Genomic DNA, 19,128 nt, shown 5'->3' on the forward strand with positions numbered 1-19,128 from the left:
GAATTGTGAGGGGATAGGGTCGAGGGGGCAGGTGGTGAGGCGGGCATCAGAGAGGATCTTGGAGACTTCCTCGATGGTAGTAAGGTCAAAGGTGCGGAGTGTTGGGGGAGCTTCAGTATGAGGAATGTAGGGTGGGGTGGGAGAGGAGGTCAGAGCAGTGGTGAGGCCGTGGGAGAGGGGTGAAGAGGGGGTAGCTAAGTGAGGGGGAAGGGGGTTGGAGGGAGTTTGAGCAGCGACGAAGTCCCTGCGGGTAATGTCGAGGGGGAGGGGGGATGATGGGGTAGCTGTGTGAGAGGGGACGGGTTGAGAGGGCGTGTGAGTTGCGGCAATGTCCTTGCGAATTGTGTCAATCTTGTTTTTGAAGTGATTGGCAATATCAAGGGCGGTAAGTGAGGTGCTGGGTGGAGGTGGGGGTGGAGAGAGTAGAGAGTTGAAGGTGGAGAAGAGTCGGCGAGGATTGGAGGAGAGGGCCTTGATGAGGGTCAGGAAGTAGGCTTGTTTGGCTGCGTGGAGGGAGGAGGTGTAGGTGCGGAAGGCAGATTTGTAGCAGGTGAAAGCTTGTTGGGATTTTGTTTTGCGCCATAGTCGCTCCAGGGCACGACTGTGTCGTTTGAGGGTTTTGGTGTGATCAGTCTGCCAGGGCTGGAGCGGTCGGAGTCTGATGTTGCGTGTGGTTAAAGGCGCTAGTGAGTCAAGGGCTGCTGACAGCGCGTTGTTGTAGGCAATCATAGCCAAGTCGGGGCAGGACAGGGGGAGGATGCGGTCGTGGAGTTGATCAGCTGCAGAGTGGAGGGGGGCAGGGTTAAGGTTGCGGAGGTTACGGCTGGTAGTAGTGTGACATTTGGAGGGGTAGGTGTTGGAGGACGAGGAGATAGAGAAGGTGATCAGGTTGTGGTCAGAGAGAGGGAAGGGGGTGTTAGTGAGGTTGTGGGGAGCGCAGCGGTTGGAGAAGACAAGATCAAGGATATTACCATCGGAGTGGGTGGTGGATTGTATGCACTGTGCAAGTGCAAAGGAGGAGGTTAAGTGGAGGAGACGGGCTGTGTCCGGGTTGTCAAGGTTGACAGGGATGTTGAAATCCCCAAGAATGATGGTGGGTAGCTCAGAGGAGAGGAAGAAGGGTAGCCAGGAGGAGAAGTCTTCCAGGAAGCGGGGTATGGATCCAGGAGGCCGGTATATCACAGCAATCTTCAGGGGGGTTGGGGAGAATAGTCGGACGCAGTGGGCCTCGAAGAAGGAGAAGGATAGGGAGGGGGGGTTTGGGAGGACTCGGAAGGTGCTCTGCGGTGACAGGAGCAGACCAACCCCACCACCTTTACGACCGTTAGGTCTGGGTGAGTGGGTCCAGGTGAGACCTCCATAGGAGAGTGCAGCAGGGGAGGTAGAGTCAGTGGGCTGGATCCAGGTTTCCGTGATCGCCAGGAGGTTGAGGGAGCGGGAAACAAAGAGGTCGTGGATGGCGGTAAGCTTGTTGCACACCGATCGGGCGTTCAGGAGTGCACATGAAAACGGGGGGGAGATTTTAGGGAGCAGGGGGACAGATACTAGGTTGCGGTAGGACAAGGAGGCGGGAGGGTGTTGTGCGGGTGAGGGAGGTGGTGGAGGGCCAGGATTTGGGGAGATGTCTCCCGCGGCTAGGAGGAGGAGAAGGGTGAGAAAGGTGGCATGGGAGCGGGATGTGCAGGAGCGTGAGAAACTCCTAGTGGAGGTGTTCGGGTCAGTGGGAGAGTGGAATAATAGGAGGAGGTGGTGGGTGCCATAGAGGGGCGAAGGAAGCAGTGAGGACACAATATACAAATGTTTAGGAGGAGCAGAGGGATATAGTGAATGGATTTTGGGAATGGAGGAGAGGAAAATGAGGAGTAGAAGAGGCATTTTGGGGGTGATGAGGGCAGTAGTAGGGAGATGAAAGCAATGAGGGGGAGATGTGCAAGTTTTGGGGTGGAGCAGAGGGGTAAAGAAGTGAGATCTTGGGAACAGAGGATAGTCGTATGAAGAGGAGTGTATTATATAAAGGTACACAGAGTGGGACTCAGGCATGTAAGAGATGTTTCCCAGGGTGTTTGCTTGCAGTCTGTCCAGCATGCAGTAGAGTTTCTTGCTGTTGTTGTGTCTTTCTCCTGCTTTAGTTCAACTGCTGTGTTTAACTGCTTCGCACTCTTTCGAAGCCGCACTCCGTCAGAAGCAGCACCCCCATCAGAGACTGTGCCCCCCCATCAGAGATCTCCCCCATGAGCTGATCTGAATATCTTTATTCACTAGGTGCATTTACACTTGTGTTTGGGGATGGTAAAAATAGGTAGTTGAGCCAGGGTTATACTGCCCCCAGACAGGCCACCCTAAAATAACACAGCAACCAGATAAAGTATACACATGTTGCAGCAAACGTTTTATCCCTCTGCCGCATTTAGTGGGCAGTACCACCACTGAGCATGGCTCGTCGTGAAATATGAAACCCTCAGGTTTTTTTTTTTTTGCTTTTTGTTTTTTTTTAAGCAGTCTATATATTTGCTTACTGAGTATGCATCTTATTTATGTTTTAATCCTTTCCTATGGTCCGTTACAAGTCAGCGCCATGACTACTACCCCAGGTTTCTTGATTCAATGTGGCTTGTTTTTCTTGCAGCATCCTATGGAGCCACCCTTGCATGCAGGGGCTAGAGTTGTGTCTCTCTACATGACAAAAATACACAGCCCCTTAGTCTGGGGTTACTCCTCTGTTACTCCCCCATCCTAACTTCAAGCTAATAGACTGGCTGAAGACTGCACTGTCCACTGCTAACTCTTTCCTATGGAGACTGGAAGTTCAGGGAAGCAGCACTAAGAGGTGAAGCTAACAGCATTAAGGCTGCATTCACACTCTAGCGTTTCGTAAACGTGCAAAATTGAGCAATTCTCAATGATCACCAATGTCTTTGGTTTGATATTAAAATAAGAATTGAAAAGTCTTATACAAAAGTTTGATTTCAAAAGGACAAATTTTGCTCAAATGGGTGAATTTCTAAAAAAGGTTTGAGTAAAACTACAGGAGTAAGTAATCAGTGAGCACTGGTCAGGGTGGATAAAAATCAATGATTTTTTAAAAAAAAATTAAAAAAAACGGATTTTTTTGATTTAAATCGGATTTTTTTTAAATAAAATGCTTTTTGAGGAAAATATATTACCATCCAAAGGTTATTCCATCATGAAATAAAGATTAGTTTTTTAATTATGTAGAATAAGGCTGTATATGTTTAATTTTTTTGGTAAATAAATTCCATTAATCCATTCACAATGTCATGCTCTTCCAGAGGTTTTTGTAAGATTATTGGGCAGTTTCTCAGCCTACAAGATATTATCACAGATGCTTGGTTTACTTTTGCAGTTCTCAAAACTGAATTTGACTCAGCGGAGATCACATGCCTCTTCACAGCAAAAATGTTATAACGTGAACATAGTTAAGAAAAAGACCTTAATCCTAACTTCTACAAACCTATGAATACAGAATCAACCCCTTCAATGCTAAGTTTCAAGAAGTTCAGTGAATAGAATAGAAACAATACTTTTCTGATTGTTTGGAGTGGAATAGATCTGCACAAGAAGAAAGTGAAACTAAGTGTGAGGAGGAAGGGGCTGACAGTCTAAGTTTCTTAAAATATATATATTTTGTTTAGCCAAATTAGTGAACAAACATGGATGTTTGTTTAAGCAAATAACATATGCTGTAATGTTATTGTTTCAGATGAATAAATCTATTTAAATTGTTATTATTAAGGTAATGATTATTTTTCTCCTTCCTAAGTACAACAGAAAAGTTGTCCAAATATGAATGATTAACCTATTAAACTGGGGATAAAAAAACTAATATGAAAAGTTGTTATTCTAAAAATCTTCATCTACTTGCATATTAAAGTTATACCAGCAAGAATTAGTCTATGTAGAAAACTAGGATTTAAATCAAGCCTTACTGACTAGTGATTTAAATCGTGATTTAAATCAGGTTGATTGAAATCAAATCCACCCTGGCACTGGTTAAAGTCTACCGTCCTGGATGCAACTAGATTACATGTCAGGCAAGTTAGTAAGAATAAACGTAAGAGAAAACCAATATATTTCACTAAAGAGATAAGTAGGATAGTGTAATGCCTATGAAATGTGTTGGCCTTGGACCCTTTGTTTCTTGGGTAATTTTTACAATAAAGCATTGTTGCCCAAATGCCAGGGGCATGAGAAGTGACTTGATGACATTTCTCTAGGTCAAAGTCACAAGATATTCTGCTGAGAGCCAGATACAAACTTGTTTATGGAATGAAACGTGTTTATGACATCTAGTAACCTCACATTAGGAGATAAAGACCTGTTTAAGGACGTCTAAGTTAGAAATCCTTAAGTCTGGAGGAGATGAAAAGAGGTTTTGGGAATCATCAGAACCCCACTTGCTGGAAACTTTTTGCAATACCTGTGTTACACCATCTCTATGTGAGTGCATCTCTTAATTTCTGTACATTGCCTTTGTAATGCCTATGAAATGTGTTGGCCATGGACCCTTTTGTTTCTTGGGTAATTTTTACAATAAAGCATTGTTGCTTAAATGCCAGGGGCATGAGAGGTGACTTGATGTCATTTCTCTAGGCCAAAGGAACAAAGTCATGAGATATTATGCTGAGAGCAAGATAAAAACTTGTTTATGGAAATTGAACGTGTTTATGACATCTAGTATGTCACATTAGAAGATAAAATCCTGTTTAAAGACGTCTACTTGCTTGAGAAGTTAGAAATCCTTAAGTTTGGGGTAGATGAGTAGAAGTTTAGGGTAGATAAGAAGCAAAAGTGTGACTTTTCAGATAACGAATATGGTGGTTGAACGTTATTCTTGCGGAACTCTTCTGCTAGCTCCTCCTGTGGTGGGTGTGGCGCCACCCACTATTGGACAGCTTCCAGAAAATGGGTTTATAAGGCGGAGATCCGGGCGAGACCAGTAGAAGCTCCCCCCTTAGTGGCAAGAGGACACTCTGACGCTGGGATTTTTGCCAAGGCTATATGGGCTGATCGACTGGTCGCGCCTACGGCTTCTCCGTGGCCCCCTGGGCAGTAAGGTTCTGATGGGATTTGTTCCTTCCCGCTTTCACATAGCTTTGGTAATGTATTTCTATGCTGTGACACTGTCAAATAATGTGTCTATTTCATGCTGGTAATGCTCACACTCTTACTGGTGTTTGTTATTATGCAGATTGTGATGACTATAAGATATATCCTCCTGTGTTTGTCGTGTGATAATAAAAGTGGAGGTTTTGACAATGCAAGAATATTGCAGTTGGATTCTGTTATTTCTTGGAGTGCCGGGTGAATGCTATGATGTGCCAGGGCTGGTGTTCATTTGGTAGTGGGTCTTTCACATGCGTAGAATATGTAATAGTTTAAATGCTTATTAAAAGGTACCTGCATGACTACATGTTGATTGTGTGCGTGTTTATGACTTGTTTTTAGTTATTGCAGCCAGCATTTTTTATTACAGATAGTAAAGGAAAAAAATCAGCATATAGAAGATTGAAGGAAACAAGAGGTGTAGCTGACGGAGAAGAGTATAAGAATAGACAAAAGGAGGCCAAACTCATTATCAAAGCTGCCAAAGCACAGAAAAAGGAGGAAATTGCTAAACATACTAAGAAAGGAGATAAAACCTTTTTTTAGGTACATTAGAGATAGAAAAAATACTATGGGTTCACTAAATGAAAACACTTATGTTGAAGAAGACCTGAATGTAGCAAACCACCTAAACAATTACTTCTGTTCATGGAACATGATGTGGCATTGCTGGAATATTGGTCAGAGAAGAGGAAATTGCAGTTCAATGTTTCTAAATGTAAAATATTGTGCCTAGGGAAAAAGAAATCCCTTCAACATTGAGGGAACAGTGTTGTCCAGCACTACAGAGGAAAATGATTTGGGGTACTGATTTCAGATGGTTACAAAATGAGCAAACAGTGGGGAAAGCAAATCAAATTCTAGGATGCATCACTAGAGGGGTCACCAGCAGGAGGAAGGTGGTCCTGATTCCCCTATATAGATCTTTTAGTTAGACCTCATTTAGAACACTGTGTCCAGTTCTGGAGACCTCACTTACAGACAGATATTGATAAGATAGAACAAGTCCAGAGACGGGTAACAAAGATGGTGAAAGGTCTGGGGGATAAAATTTATCAAGAGCGACTTCAGGAACTTAATATGTACAGTCTGGAGGAAACAAGGGAAAGGGGAGACATGACTGAAACCTTTATATACAACAAGGAAGTGAATAAGGTTCGGGAGGGCAGTATTTTTAACAGGAAACCAAAATCAAGAACACGGGAACATGACCTTTAACTAACTGGAGGAAAGTTCAAAACTAATCTCAGAAAGTACTATTTTACTGAAAGCATAGTTGATGCTTGGAATAAACTACCAGCAGAGGTAGTCAGCCAGTCAACAGTACATAGATTTAAACATGGTCGATGGACCACTCGGTCTTTTCTGTCATCGCTTTTCTAGGTTTCAATTTTATGCGTTTATTAAATGCACAAAAATGCATGTTGTGCTTGCAGTGCCATTCATTAAAGCGGTAGTAACCTGCAAAAAAAAATATCCTCAAACAATTCCCCAGCAAAATTATAGCATAATGTGCTAGTATGCACCACATACTAGCACACTATGAAAGACTTGCCTTAGAACCAAGCCCTCCGGTGGTGCGTTGTCACTGCTGTAGGCACCTCCAATTTCACCCGGTCTTTCTTCTGGGTTCTCGGACTTTGGCTGTTTGGCCAAGCCACAAAGACGTAATTTGTGCATGTGCGCAGGAATCATGGCCACGGCATGGCTCTCTCAGTGGATGGCACGCAGGCCAGTGAGAGCGTGGTGCGCATGCACCGGTGATGTCACCGGCTGCTACTATAGTAAATATCTCTAAAACAGTGCACTTTTAGGAGATATTTACTGTACCTACAGGTAAGCCTTATTTTGAGCTTACCTGTAGGTACAAGAAAGCAGGTAGGCTTTACCACCACTTTAATCTCACCCTAAATTCATTTTTTTGAATGAGCAAAACTCAAAATGGTGCATACTAATTTTCTGCAATTAAGGCAGCCCATTAATATGAATGGTATGCTCTTTGCATGTAGCACAATGCAATTTTGCACATGTTCATGTAAAGCTATAATGTGAATGCAGCCTGAAAGTTTCACACAGCAAATGCTAGGGTAAGAATTTTGTGGGCAATGGGGATCCTAAGGGACATATTGGATTTTATACTTGTGGAGAATAATTAAATGCAGCATTCCCCCTTTGGAGTTGTTTGACAAGCAATTGCAGGCAACATATAACTAGCTGGGAAACTACTAATGCTGTTCAGTTATCACTGCAACTATTCTAAATCAGGAGGTTTATTCAGTGTTCAGTCTTCTTTAATCCATAATCCATGCACTGTCTCATAGGTTAGGGCAGCACAGTGGCTAAATGGTTATCACTTCCGACTGGCAGCACTAGTGTCGTTGGTTCGAATCTCAACCATGGTACCACCTGCCTGGAGTTTGCATGTTCTCCCTGTGCCTGTGTGGGTTTCCTCCGGGTACTCCAGTTTCCTCCCACACTCCAAAGACATGCTGGTAGGTGAATTGGCTCCTGTCTAAATTGGCCCTAGTATGTATATGTATGAATGTAAGTTAGGGACTTTGGATTGTACGCCCCTTGAGGGTTAGGGACTGATGTGAATGTACAATATATATGTAAAGCACTGCGTAAATTGACGGCGCTATATAAGTACCTGAAATAAATATAAATAAATAGGTTTGTGCTTTGTAATTTCCTCTCTCCCTCTGCTATTTCTTTCACCAATACTGCCTTCCCAAGGCAGATAATAACATTGTATGGGCACTTTAATATTTAGATTTTCTGTAGAAAGGAGCCTGCTTGCAGTCGTACTTGGGAATGGCTCTGCTGCTTTACAAACGGGTAAGAAAACTGAGTTTGCAGGACACCTGATCACTGGCCATATGGAGTGTGGTGGTTCTTTCTGGCAATATGTGGGTGGAAAACTATAATGCAGATCTAACCCAAGTCTAAGGGCCCATTCACACTAGGAACTGCATGTGAATCGCACAGGAAATGCACTGTGTGTTCCTGTGCAATTCTCATACAGTTCTGTGCAGTGCGATTTCAGCCCATTCATATACTGAATGGTTTAAAATTGCACCACACCAAAAATAGTGAATTCACTACTTTTGAAAACATGCTGCAACTGCATCATATGGTATTTTTGTATCCTTCGATCTGGTGTGGGCAACTGCACTGCATTTGCACCGTGCATTTGGGGTGTCATTAACCGCTGCAAGTCGTAAAGGCAGTGCGATTGGAATGTGATGCTGGAAACTGTCACTGAATGTGGGTCTCCTGCACTGCATTGTAATGTGAATGCCACCATAGGGGCTAGAGTAATAGATTTAGTTAGAATATGCAACTTACTTTTCAGGGACATGGCAAGTAAGCTGTCCACATGTCCTGTTTTAGATGTTGTTGGCTTTACAAACCTCCTTACCTCATAACATGGTATAGAGCAGTGATGGCGAACCTTTTTGAGCCCGAGTGCCCAAAACTGCAACACAAAGCAACTTTTTTATTTCAAAGTGCCAACACTGCACTTAACCACTTGCCTACCTGGACGCACTGACAGACGGCACTGACGGGCGGCACTGCTGGGCAGCGCTGACGGGCGGCACTGCTGGGCAGCGCTGACGGGCGGCACTGCTGGGCAGCGCTGACGGGCGGCACTGCTGGGCAGCGCTGACGGGCGGCACTGCTGGGCAGCGCTGACGGGCGGCACTGCTGGGCAGCGCTGACGGGCGGCACTGCTGGGCAGCGCTGACGGGCGGCACTGCTGGGCAGCGCTGACGGGCGGCACTGCTGGGCAGCGCTGACGGGCGGCACTGCTGGGCAGCGCTGACGGGCGACACTGCTGGGCACTGATGGATGGCACTGCTGGGCATCATTGATGGGCGGCACTGATGGGCGATACTGCTGGGCACTGACATGTGGCACTGCTGGGCAGCACTGACATGTGGCACTGCTGGGCAGCACTGACAGGCGACACTGCTGGGCACTGACGGGCGACACTGCTGGGCACTGATGGGTGACACTGCTGGGCACCATTGATGGGCGGCACTGATGGGCAGCACTGATGGGCGATACTGCTGGGCACTGACATGTGGCACTGCTGGGCAGCGCTGACGGGCGGCACTGCTGGGCAGCGCTGACGGGCGGCACTGCTGGGCAGCGCTGACGGGCGGCACTGCTGGGCAGCGCTGACGGGCGGCACTGCTGGGCAGCGCTGACGGGCGGCACTGCTGGGCACTGATGGATGGCACTGCTGGGCATCATTGATGGGCGGCACTGATGGGCACTGCTGGGCACTGATGGGTGACACTGCTGGGCACTGATGGACGGCACTGCTGGGCATCATTGATGGGCGGCACTGATGGGCGATACTGCTGGGCACTGACATGTGGCACTGCTGGGCAGCACTGACAGGTGGCACTGCTGGGCAGCACTGACGGGTGGCACTGCTGGGCAGCACTGACGGGTGGCACTGCTGGGCAGCACTGACGGGCGACACTGCTGGGCACTGACGGGTGACACTGCTGGGCACCATTGATGGGTGGCACTGATGGGCAGCACTGATGGGCGATACTGCTGGGCACTGACATGTGGCACTGCTGGGCAGCACTGACAGGCGACACTGCTGGGCACTGATGGATGGCACTGCTGGGCATCATTGATGGGTGGCACTGATGGGCACTGACAGGCGACACTGCTGGGCACTGATGGATGACACTGCAAGCAGTTAATCTCACCTCTGGCAGCGTCGGTGTGGCTTCCAGCCCAGCAGCTCATTCCCATTCATGCTGAACACGTTGCCCCTGGCCCCGGAGCAGTGTGGGAGCCTCTTCCTCTCTTCCGCGCCCATCCCCGGCTACATCACCCCTGGTGCCAGAGCCGCATTGGAGCCGTTTCCTCTTGTCCACGCCCACCCTGGCCCCAGAGACATGTGGGAAATGTAGTTTGATGGGGTCCAGTGTGGACGAGATCTGGATGGCCGGTCCATGCGCGCTCATCATCTTCTTCCTGGCGTGCCCACTGAGATGGCTCTGCGTGCCAGCTCTGGCACGCGTGCCATAGGTTCGCCATCACTGGTATAGGGTATTGTCACTACTGTGTAATTACAAGAAAACATTGCTTAGGTCTGTGGACTCTGACTAACAAAGCTGTCACCTCCCAGTTTAACAAATCTCCATTCCATTTTTCAGCTTGTGGTTCCAACACTTCTTACACTGTCTGCATTTTCATTTGAGGTATTCCAGTCAAGCAGCAAGGAAATTATTTTTTTATAATTATCCCAAAATGTCATTGTCAAATGTTTCATTAAATAAGCAGTATTTATTTATTTATTTATTTTTTAATTTTGGTGTTGGGAAGTCCTATTAGGTTTTTCATGAAGCAGATGAATTTTGCTGTGTGTGTTCTGCTGTCTGTTCAGTTGAAGCCGCTCTAACAACTGGCTTCTGTTGAACAGTTCTACTAGAAAACCAGCAGTTGATCAGCGCATACAGCCAATGGCTGCAGTGCTGATCAGTGCATTCTGATTGAGAAGGGAGGAGTCCCCACTGTCAGATTACAATAGCATAGCGGGAGAGATCGCAACATCCATACTGCTTGCGTGGATGTGGGGATCTCTTACTTTTTTTTTTTGTTTAGTTCAACCCGCTGGTTGAGCGAAAAAAAAAAAAAACCTTGTCGTGTATACCCTGCATTTGATACAAGGCTGGTTAATATGAGGTCTTGTAGCAGTCTGTGAAGAAGTTATTTACTTTTGGCAGAGCTGCATCTTGATGACAAAGTCAGAGCTCCTCCATCAGCCTCAGGGCTGCTTTTTCACAACAACAGCAATTAAGCTGATTGGCTGGCAGCCTCCATTCCTTTTGGCTGTGGTTCTTGGGTGCACTTTGGGGTCTAGTCATAGAGAATGAGGGCCGCTCTGTACATACGCTCTACATGACATGCTTCATTCTTATAATTTGTATGGGGCACCAGACCTGAGCAGCCTGGATGTTGGTAATATGGATTTCTATCAGACCAGGATACTGAGTACTTATTTGCTGCACTGGTGGGAGAGTATTGTGCTAGGTGTTCACCTGCCTTTCATCTTACTAACATAATGCTCATTTCAGTGCTAATGCTTGTTCTTTATACTAAGTTTGTTTTGTATGATTGATCTTTCAGTGGCGGTCTCAGTAACCTGTTGTATAAGTGCAGTCTCGCAGACACTGTACAGACCCAGGCCAATGAGCCACGACAAGTTCTCTTGCGGCTGTATGGGGCTATCCTGCAGGTAATGTGCTGTTTTATGGTTTCATTATGTAGCTGTTTAACAAACCTAGATAAATAAGTTGATAAAACACATTTTTAAGCACTGATATCCAAACTTTTTATAATAGGTTTACCATTATAAAATATCATGAAAATCCCCAACAAAATTAAATTCATAAACAAGCAGTGTGATTATAAATAAGAAATCCAGTCCACATCAATCTTTTTTCCAGATAAATATTTTTCCACCAGTGCAAAAAAAAATAAAAAAAGGTTATTTCTAAGGGCAATGAAAACCAGTTACATGCTTGCTTTCACTTTTATGATTTAGATTATAAATATGTAAATTTGTTATATAATTGTTTGCTGTGGGGATATGCAGGCACTCTCTTTTATACATGACATAGGAATTGTATAACCTGTTTCTCAGCAGTTCAAGGATAAATCCACCTTTCTCAACATGTTACAACTGTATTTAGGGGCTCCCCAATATGGCAACATCCACAGTTCTGTGAATGAATGGATTATCATACCAAACCGCCAGATATGTTTGGTTTGGTATGATAATCCATTCATATAGGTCAGGGCTCTCCAAACTTTCTAAGCAAATGACCAGTTTACTGTCCTTCAGACTTGAGGGGGCAGGACTGTTGCAGTGTAAGTAAAAAATGCCCCAGCATCAGTGGGAGTAAACAAGTTTTTCAAACTTGGTGGTCAGTTGGAGTAAAAAATATTACAATGCTCATGTGGTTAGTAGGAGGAAGAGTAATGCTCCAGCACTGGTATTGATGGGGGGGGAATAGTGCCCAATCATCGGTGGCAGTGAAAGAAATGGTGCCTTTTCGTTGGCTTCATTGGGAAGAAAAGTGCCCCATTATTGGTGTCAGTGGGAAGAATTATGCTCCACTACTGGTGCCAGTAGAAGGAGGAATGGTGCCTCAACCTTGTTGACAGTGGGAGGAATAGTGACCCAAGGGCCAGGTAAAGGCAAGCAAAGGGCCACATCTGGCCCATGGACAGCAGTTTGGAGACCACTAGTATAGGTGATGTTGAATTTTCTGGCTGCCTGCTGATCAAGCATCTAGAGCAGGGGTGGGCAAACTTTTTGACTTGAGGGCCGCAATGGGTTCATATATTGGACCCGGGGGCCGGACCAAGAGTAGATGAATGATGTGTATGTGTCATCCATAGTAAGTATAGTAATATTCCCCCATAGTAAGCATAGTAATTCATCCCCCATATAGTAATTCATCTCCCCTATAGTAATTCATTCCCTATATTAATTCATCCCCCATATTAAGTCCCCCCGTGTCAATTTACTTACTTTTGCTCTCGCCGTGTTCCCACGCCGTTCCGGTCTTCAGGGCGGACTGTGAGAGGAGCCTAGCTCCCCTCACGTTCGTCACACTGCCCCGCCTACACACATCCTGACAGCCATCCTGACAGTATCACGCTCCGCGGGCCGGATTAAAAGGTCGGCCGGGCCGTAGTTTGCCCATTGCTGATCTAGAGCCATAATTATTTTATTTTTTTTTTTTTTTAACTTCTGTGAATAAGTACCGTCAGCCATTGCGGCTGACAGCTTGTAGTTCTCGGAACTGCGAGGATACTGGTAAATACTCTTATAGTCCATTGAGCTTCCTGGACTTTAGTAACTGCCTGCCCATATCAGAGGTACAGGCAGACAGTGTACTGACAGTCTGCAAGAGCCTGACATTGCACCCACATTCTGCTGATAGCGGATGCAATTGCTTTACAGGCTCCCTAGAAAAAAAATAAATGCACATTTTTTTACCTGCAAAAAAAAGTGCAATTATATATATATATATATATATATATATATATGTTTTGTATTGTTATTGTTCTGTCTCATGTTCTGTCCCCCTTTGTAATGTACAGCGCTGAGCGAACTATTGCCGCTTTATAAATACTGTATAATAATAAATCTCTCTCTCTATATCTATATATATATATATATATATATATATATATATATATATATATATTTCTTTTTTTTTTTTAAACTTCTCCTTTGCTGAATGTTAGGCACAAAAAATCTGAAATATATTCCTTAATAGCCACAAGTGTTATACATTTGCAAACCCAGATACCCAGTGCCCAGACTGCTTGTAACCTGAGCAGAGCTGTGATAGGGACCCAGCAGTCTTCACCCACTACAGGCTTCCTGCAGAAAACAATATAGGAGGGGGTGATGAAAGACCAGTCAGCCCGCACAAGGAGGGAGAGAGAGCAGCAGTGACTGGTGTTTATTAAAGGAAGCTCCTTCACAAGGGATAATTTTACAATGAATTACACAATAATTGCACAAATTTGGAAGAAATACACAAGTAACACAAAGATTTAAGATGGAGCACACATGCCTCTTGTTATTAACATATTCATGTAAATCAGCTTTAAATGCTCAGTGCCCAGTTTTTTTTACATCACGTTATTTATTGTGAAGGCACAGTGGAAGCAACATAAGCTAGGTCAATGTGACAAGGCAAAAGGAGGTAGGTGGGTTACAGCTAACAGGCACCTACAGGTGCTCACCTCCTTTTGCTTTGTCACATTGACCTAGCCTCTTTTGTTTCCACTGTGCCTTCACAAAAAATAGCATGTGCTGATGGGTAATATCAACGACTATACTAATCTCTTGCTGTACAATTGCTCCCCCTTGACTTGAAATGATGTGCACCTTGGCTTCATAAGGAACTTTCAACTCCTGATCCTTTTTACATGTAGGGTGTGGATTCTCTTGTTCTGGAGAGTGTCATGTTTGCAATACTTGCCGAGCGATCACTGGGTCCTCATTTGTATGGCGTGTTCCCACAAGGTCGTCTGGAAGAGTACATTCCGGTAAGCTGCTCGAACTGAAATCAAGAACATTCAAATATGATAGTAAATGGTTAATTTTTCGGGCACCACTCTTAGACTGTTACAAGAAGAGTTTTTTTTATATATGGGTAGGGGACTTTCTGCAAATGAGTGAGTCTTAGGTATGCTGTCATTTTTCATGAGGCATTAGTAGTTGTTTATAGGTCCCAAAAAAGCATAAAGTGGGATAACGTTGACATTGGTTTTCAATTTACTTCATAGAGATCCTTCCTTTTAGTAGAGAGAAGCTTATTTTTCCTTTTTCTAAAAATAAACAGTGATTCCTTGTTATGACAACTGCATTTCTCCCAAAGTATGTATGGCTTTTGTTTGATTTTTGTCTTATATGACCAGATATTTTTTATCTGTCTGGTAGCACATCTTAGTTGCAGGCTAGACAAGAAGATGTCTACCTAGTGCTTCCGTAGGTTATTTTGTTATCTAGGTTCTTATTTAGATTCTGTCATTTCTTGCCCTGATGACCACGATAACCAGAAAAAACATGACAATCGTTTGTAATCCACAGTGTTTTGCAAGCTATATGCCAGTCAGATTGGGTTTAGGTATAAAACAGTTGAACTGGTCATTGCCAGCATACAGACACCTTGTGCCTAGTACACACGATGAGAAAAATGGACAAAAAAACGCTTTCGGTGCGATCGTCCAATAACTGATAATTGGAACACTGCTTTCGAGAGCCAATCACGACCGTTCATGCAAAATTATCCAAAGGGAAAAGCACGAAAAATGTTCTTGTATGGTAACAGAGCAGTCTATTTTAATGAAATCAGTACAGTATTCTTCTCGAATATCGAGCAACCATGCATGCTTAGAAACTAAAGAATACATTACATCATAGCGGGATGTTGTATTCTGTCTTATCCGAATTTTCTTAACTCCAGGAACCCATCAGTTTTCGATATGAGGCTAGCATGCAAAAAAAAAAAAAAAAAGACTATCATTTGTATCTCATCATGTGTATGAGGCTTTGATATACAATGCTAGGTGTATCAGAATAAAAATTTATGTGGCCCTGAACAGCGGAAGTGATTATTTAAAGGAGATCTGTTATGCCACAGGTTCCTGTACCTGACTCAGAAGCTAGTTGTGGGACAGGCAGTCCAACAATGCATTTGGGAGCCTTCCAGCAGCAGCCCTATCCCAATGAATGAATGCCTTGGCTGTTACACCTTTTGCAGATACTTTATGAAAAATGTTTTTTTTAATACTTAGTTTCCTTAAAATTTAGAGTCGGCGACTGGTGACCGCAGAACTCCGTGATCCAGAGATCTCTAGTGAGATTGCGGCCAAACTCTCCAGGTTCCACAAGATGGAGATGCCATTTAACAAGAAGCCAATATGGTTGTTTAAGACTATGGAGAAGTAAGTTCATACATGTACTGTCACCCTCTAATGTCTATTATACTGGCATCCGGGCTGGGCAAATCCTGGTTGTCTGTTGGTAGAAACTGTATCTATGAATGTGAAAATATCCTCACTGCGGTAGTGCTGTAACAAGGCTATCAGTGCATGCTTTTCCAGTTAGTCACTACACAGAATAGAGACACTGTCCTATCTGCAGCACTCCACTCCAGTGAGGCATTAGTAAATTGTGGTTGTGGCTCAGCTGTAGAAATTATGGCTCTTCTATTCTGAAAAGAGGTATTAATTTTAGGAATTAAGGGACCAAACGTGGACTTCAGTGTAGGATAGTGCACATGTATTCAGTAGGAAAATATGCAGAGCGTCCACGGTATAGGTTTTTCATCCACTGAAGAAGGTGGTGGTGCAGAGAAAATGTACTAGCTGTAATAAATGAGGTGGCAATCCGTCATCCAGTAGTGTATTTATCCCTTGTACTGCCCTAGGCAACACTAAAATTGAGTGCCTCCCACCAGCAACCCTGCTGCACCCTATACTGAAGTTTAAGTGACTGCTGTGTAGTGAAGGATCTGTGACGTGCTGTGTGCCCACTTCCCCCGATTCTGATCTGACGGCAACCTCCCTAGGCACTCCCTTGTGTATGCCCCCAACTGTGCCCAATGTGCCGGGGATGTCATCCCCTGTAACCATAGCTGGGTCCTCCTCAACTCCAGCCGAGGGGATGACTTGCTCCTGCTGGGGACAGGTGAATCGGCCCAGAGTGCAGGGACAGGAGCGGGGAAGCAGGGGGCTGACAGTATGGCAGGGCTTGACAAATTTGCTTTTAACTTTAACCACTTGCCTACTGGGCACTTATACCCCCTTCCTTACCAGGCCAATTTTCATCTTTCGGCGCTGTTGCACTTTGGATGACACTGGGCACTGACTGGCGGCAATAATGAGGCGGCACTGACTGGCGGCACTGCTGGGCACTGACTGGCACAACTGCTGGGCACAGGTGGGTGGCACTGCTGGGTACCGATCATCAGGGCACCGATGATCGGTGCCGATCCCTGCTCTGACAACTGCCGGTTCTCGGCAGTACTTTCCTCACGCTCTGAGAGCGTGAGGAAAGTGCAGCCGAGAACCAGCAATTGCATTTCCCTATGATCAGCATGTCATTGGACACGGCTGATCACGTGGTAAAAGGCCGCTGTGATTGGCCTTTTACCACATCACGTGATCAGCTGTTTGTCCGTAGGACACCGATCACAGAGATCGCCGGGGGCGCGCTGGAGAGGACGTCATATGATGTCCACCCAGAACTGGCCGGCCGCAGTGCAGCCATCATTCGGCTATCTGCGGTCGGCAACTAGTTAAAGCTTTATTTTGAACGACAAAACCCCTTCTCTTATGTAGCCCTGATGTGTATCTTTACAGATACACAACACAGGTTACTCACCTCTGTCATTACTGGAGCACGCTCTCTCTAATTCTAATACCATGAATACATTCTCCAGTTTCTACAGTGCCCAGCTCAATGCCATGACACCTGCAATGTCTGAATCCAGAGGAGATGTTTCTGTGGCACTACAGCCGCTGATGCCCTTGTTCTCTCGCGCGCTCTCGGATTCAAATCCTGGACATGCACTGTGCACCATCTACTCCGGTGCCATGATGGCGAACTCTTCACCATAGCAACAGGGAAGACGTATGACCCCTATATACCACTACACCCTCATCCTGTATAGACTTATTTTAACCCCCCCCCACATACCTCAGATCCATATGTCTGCATAGACATATGACCCCCTGTATACCACAACTCCCCAGCCCCATCCTGTATAAACGTTTGATCCCCTATATACCACAGCCCCCCAATCCTGTATAGCCATATGACTCCCTAAATACCACAGCTCCCCCTGTAATGTATACATTATTCTAACCTTCGTACATATAGTACTTAATCCTGTATAGACATATGGCAACCTATATACCACAGCACCCCCTTCCTGTATAGACTTGAGACCCCCAAAAATATCTTTTATAGACGTATGACCCCCCTACATACCACAGCCCCCATCCTCAATAGACTTATTATGCCCCCTTATATAGTACAGCCCCCATCCTGCAGAGATGAGTAATGTTTATGGGCTATGCCATGGATGGAGGAGATGTCAAGTTCACATGGACTGACGGGAGGACAATCTAGGGCAGTGGTGGGCAACCTTTTTTTTTCAACTGAGCCAAATCTCGCCAAAACCACGATTGAAATTTATTTTGAGAGCCACATTTTTAAAACTGAAAATACATCCCCCATATAGTAATTCATCCCCCATAGTAATTCATCCCCCATATAGTAATTCATCCCCCATAGTAATTCATCCCCCATATAGTAATTCATCCCCCATATAGTAATTCATCCCCCATATAGTAATTCATCCCCCATAGTAATTCATCCCCCCCTTAGTAATTCATCCCCCATATAGTAATTCATCCCCCCTATAGTAATTCATTCCCCATATTGTGTCAATTCACTTACCTTTGCTCCGCGCATTCCTCTCGCCGTGTTCCCGCGCCGTTCCGGTCTTCAGGGCGGACTGTGAGAGGAGAGGAGTTCGTCACGCTGCCCCGCCTACATCCTGACAGCCAATGTTTGCCACGCTCCGCGGGCCGAATTAAAAGGTCCGCCGGGCCGTAGTTTGCCCATTGCAGGGCTAGCTGCAGAGTCCTGACTTTTGGGGCGGCCGCCCGAGAGGAGGGAGGGGAGCGGGCGCCCGGCACACAGAAGAGCCGCATTAAAATGTGTAAAGAGCCGCATGTGGCTCGCGAGCCGCGGCTTGCCAACCACTGATCTAGGGGCATTGGGTATTTTTAATGGCTGACAAGATTTCCTGCCACAATAGTGAGGATGAAGGCTCCAGTGTGACACCGAGGACGGCCGGGTCTCCTTTGTGCTCCCCAGCAGTCAGAACGATGTGGGTGTGACACCCCTGGCCGGAGGTAAACCGGGGGAGTTGCTCACCTGAGGGGTCTGAGCCAGATCTCATTCTTGTTGTCTACCACAGTGGGCAGACAGTTGGTCAGCTTCATCCAGTCAGTGTGCAGCCTGCAGCTCCAGCCGCCGGAGAATCTGGAAAAGAGCAAGGTCTCCTTCTTGCTGGGCTAGGAACAGCAGATGCACTTCTTCTGGCCGGCCTTGCACTTGCACAGTTGCTCCAGGCAGATGTTGTGGACCAGGTGTTGGCTGAAGGAGGTGCCCCCTGTCTTCTGGATGTGCAGGAAGTCCTCAATGATGTTGAAGTCCACCTTCCTCAGCAGCTCCTCGGTCCTGCCGGACCCTTGTCCTCGGCCCAGCACAGATGAGAACATCTTGGTGTGAGCAGCCTGGTGTCGGAATGTTCGGATATTCAGCCCTGTCTATGGCAAGTCTGGGCCTCTCCTGCAGGATCTGGGATTGTGCTGTGCACGGCTGGGTACTCAGCGGCACCCATCCTGGTGCCAGCAGTGAATGGGGTG

At 45.7% G+C, this 19,128-nt stretch overlaps 1 protein-coding gene across 2 annotated transcripts in view; it reads left to right on the forward strand.

Annotated features, from left to right (window-relative positions):
- The window catches only part of CHKB (choline kinase beta), a 50,826-nt gene that overhangs the window by 8,865 nt on the left and 22,833 nt on the right, over window positions 1-19,128 (forward strand). For both annotated transcript variants that reach the window (XR_016306617.1, XM_089655313.1), the window contains exons 2-4: window positions 11,284-11,392; window positions 14,116-14,229; window positions 15,497-15,630. Coding sequence is in view for 1 of the 2 variants with exons in the window: in XM_089655313.1 (XP_089511439.1) it covers window positions 11,284-11,392; window positions 14,116-14,229; window positions 15,497-15,630 (357 nt within the window). In the remaining variant the exon portion in view is untranslated. The remainder of the gene's footprint in view (window positions 1-11,283; window positions 11,393-14,115; window positions 14,230-15,496; window positions 15,631-19,128) is intronic.

This window comes from Staurois parvus, unplaced genomic scaffold (genome assembly GCF_062004578.1).
Source record: "Staurois parvus isolate SC_StPar_1 unplaced genomic scaffold, SC_StPar_1.0 ptg000832l, whole genome shotgun sequence".
NCBI classification, from domain to species: domain Eukaryota; kingdom Metazoa; phylum Chordata; class Amphibia; order Anura; family Ranidae; genus Staurois; species Staurois parvus.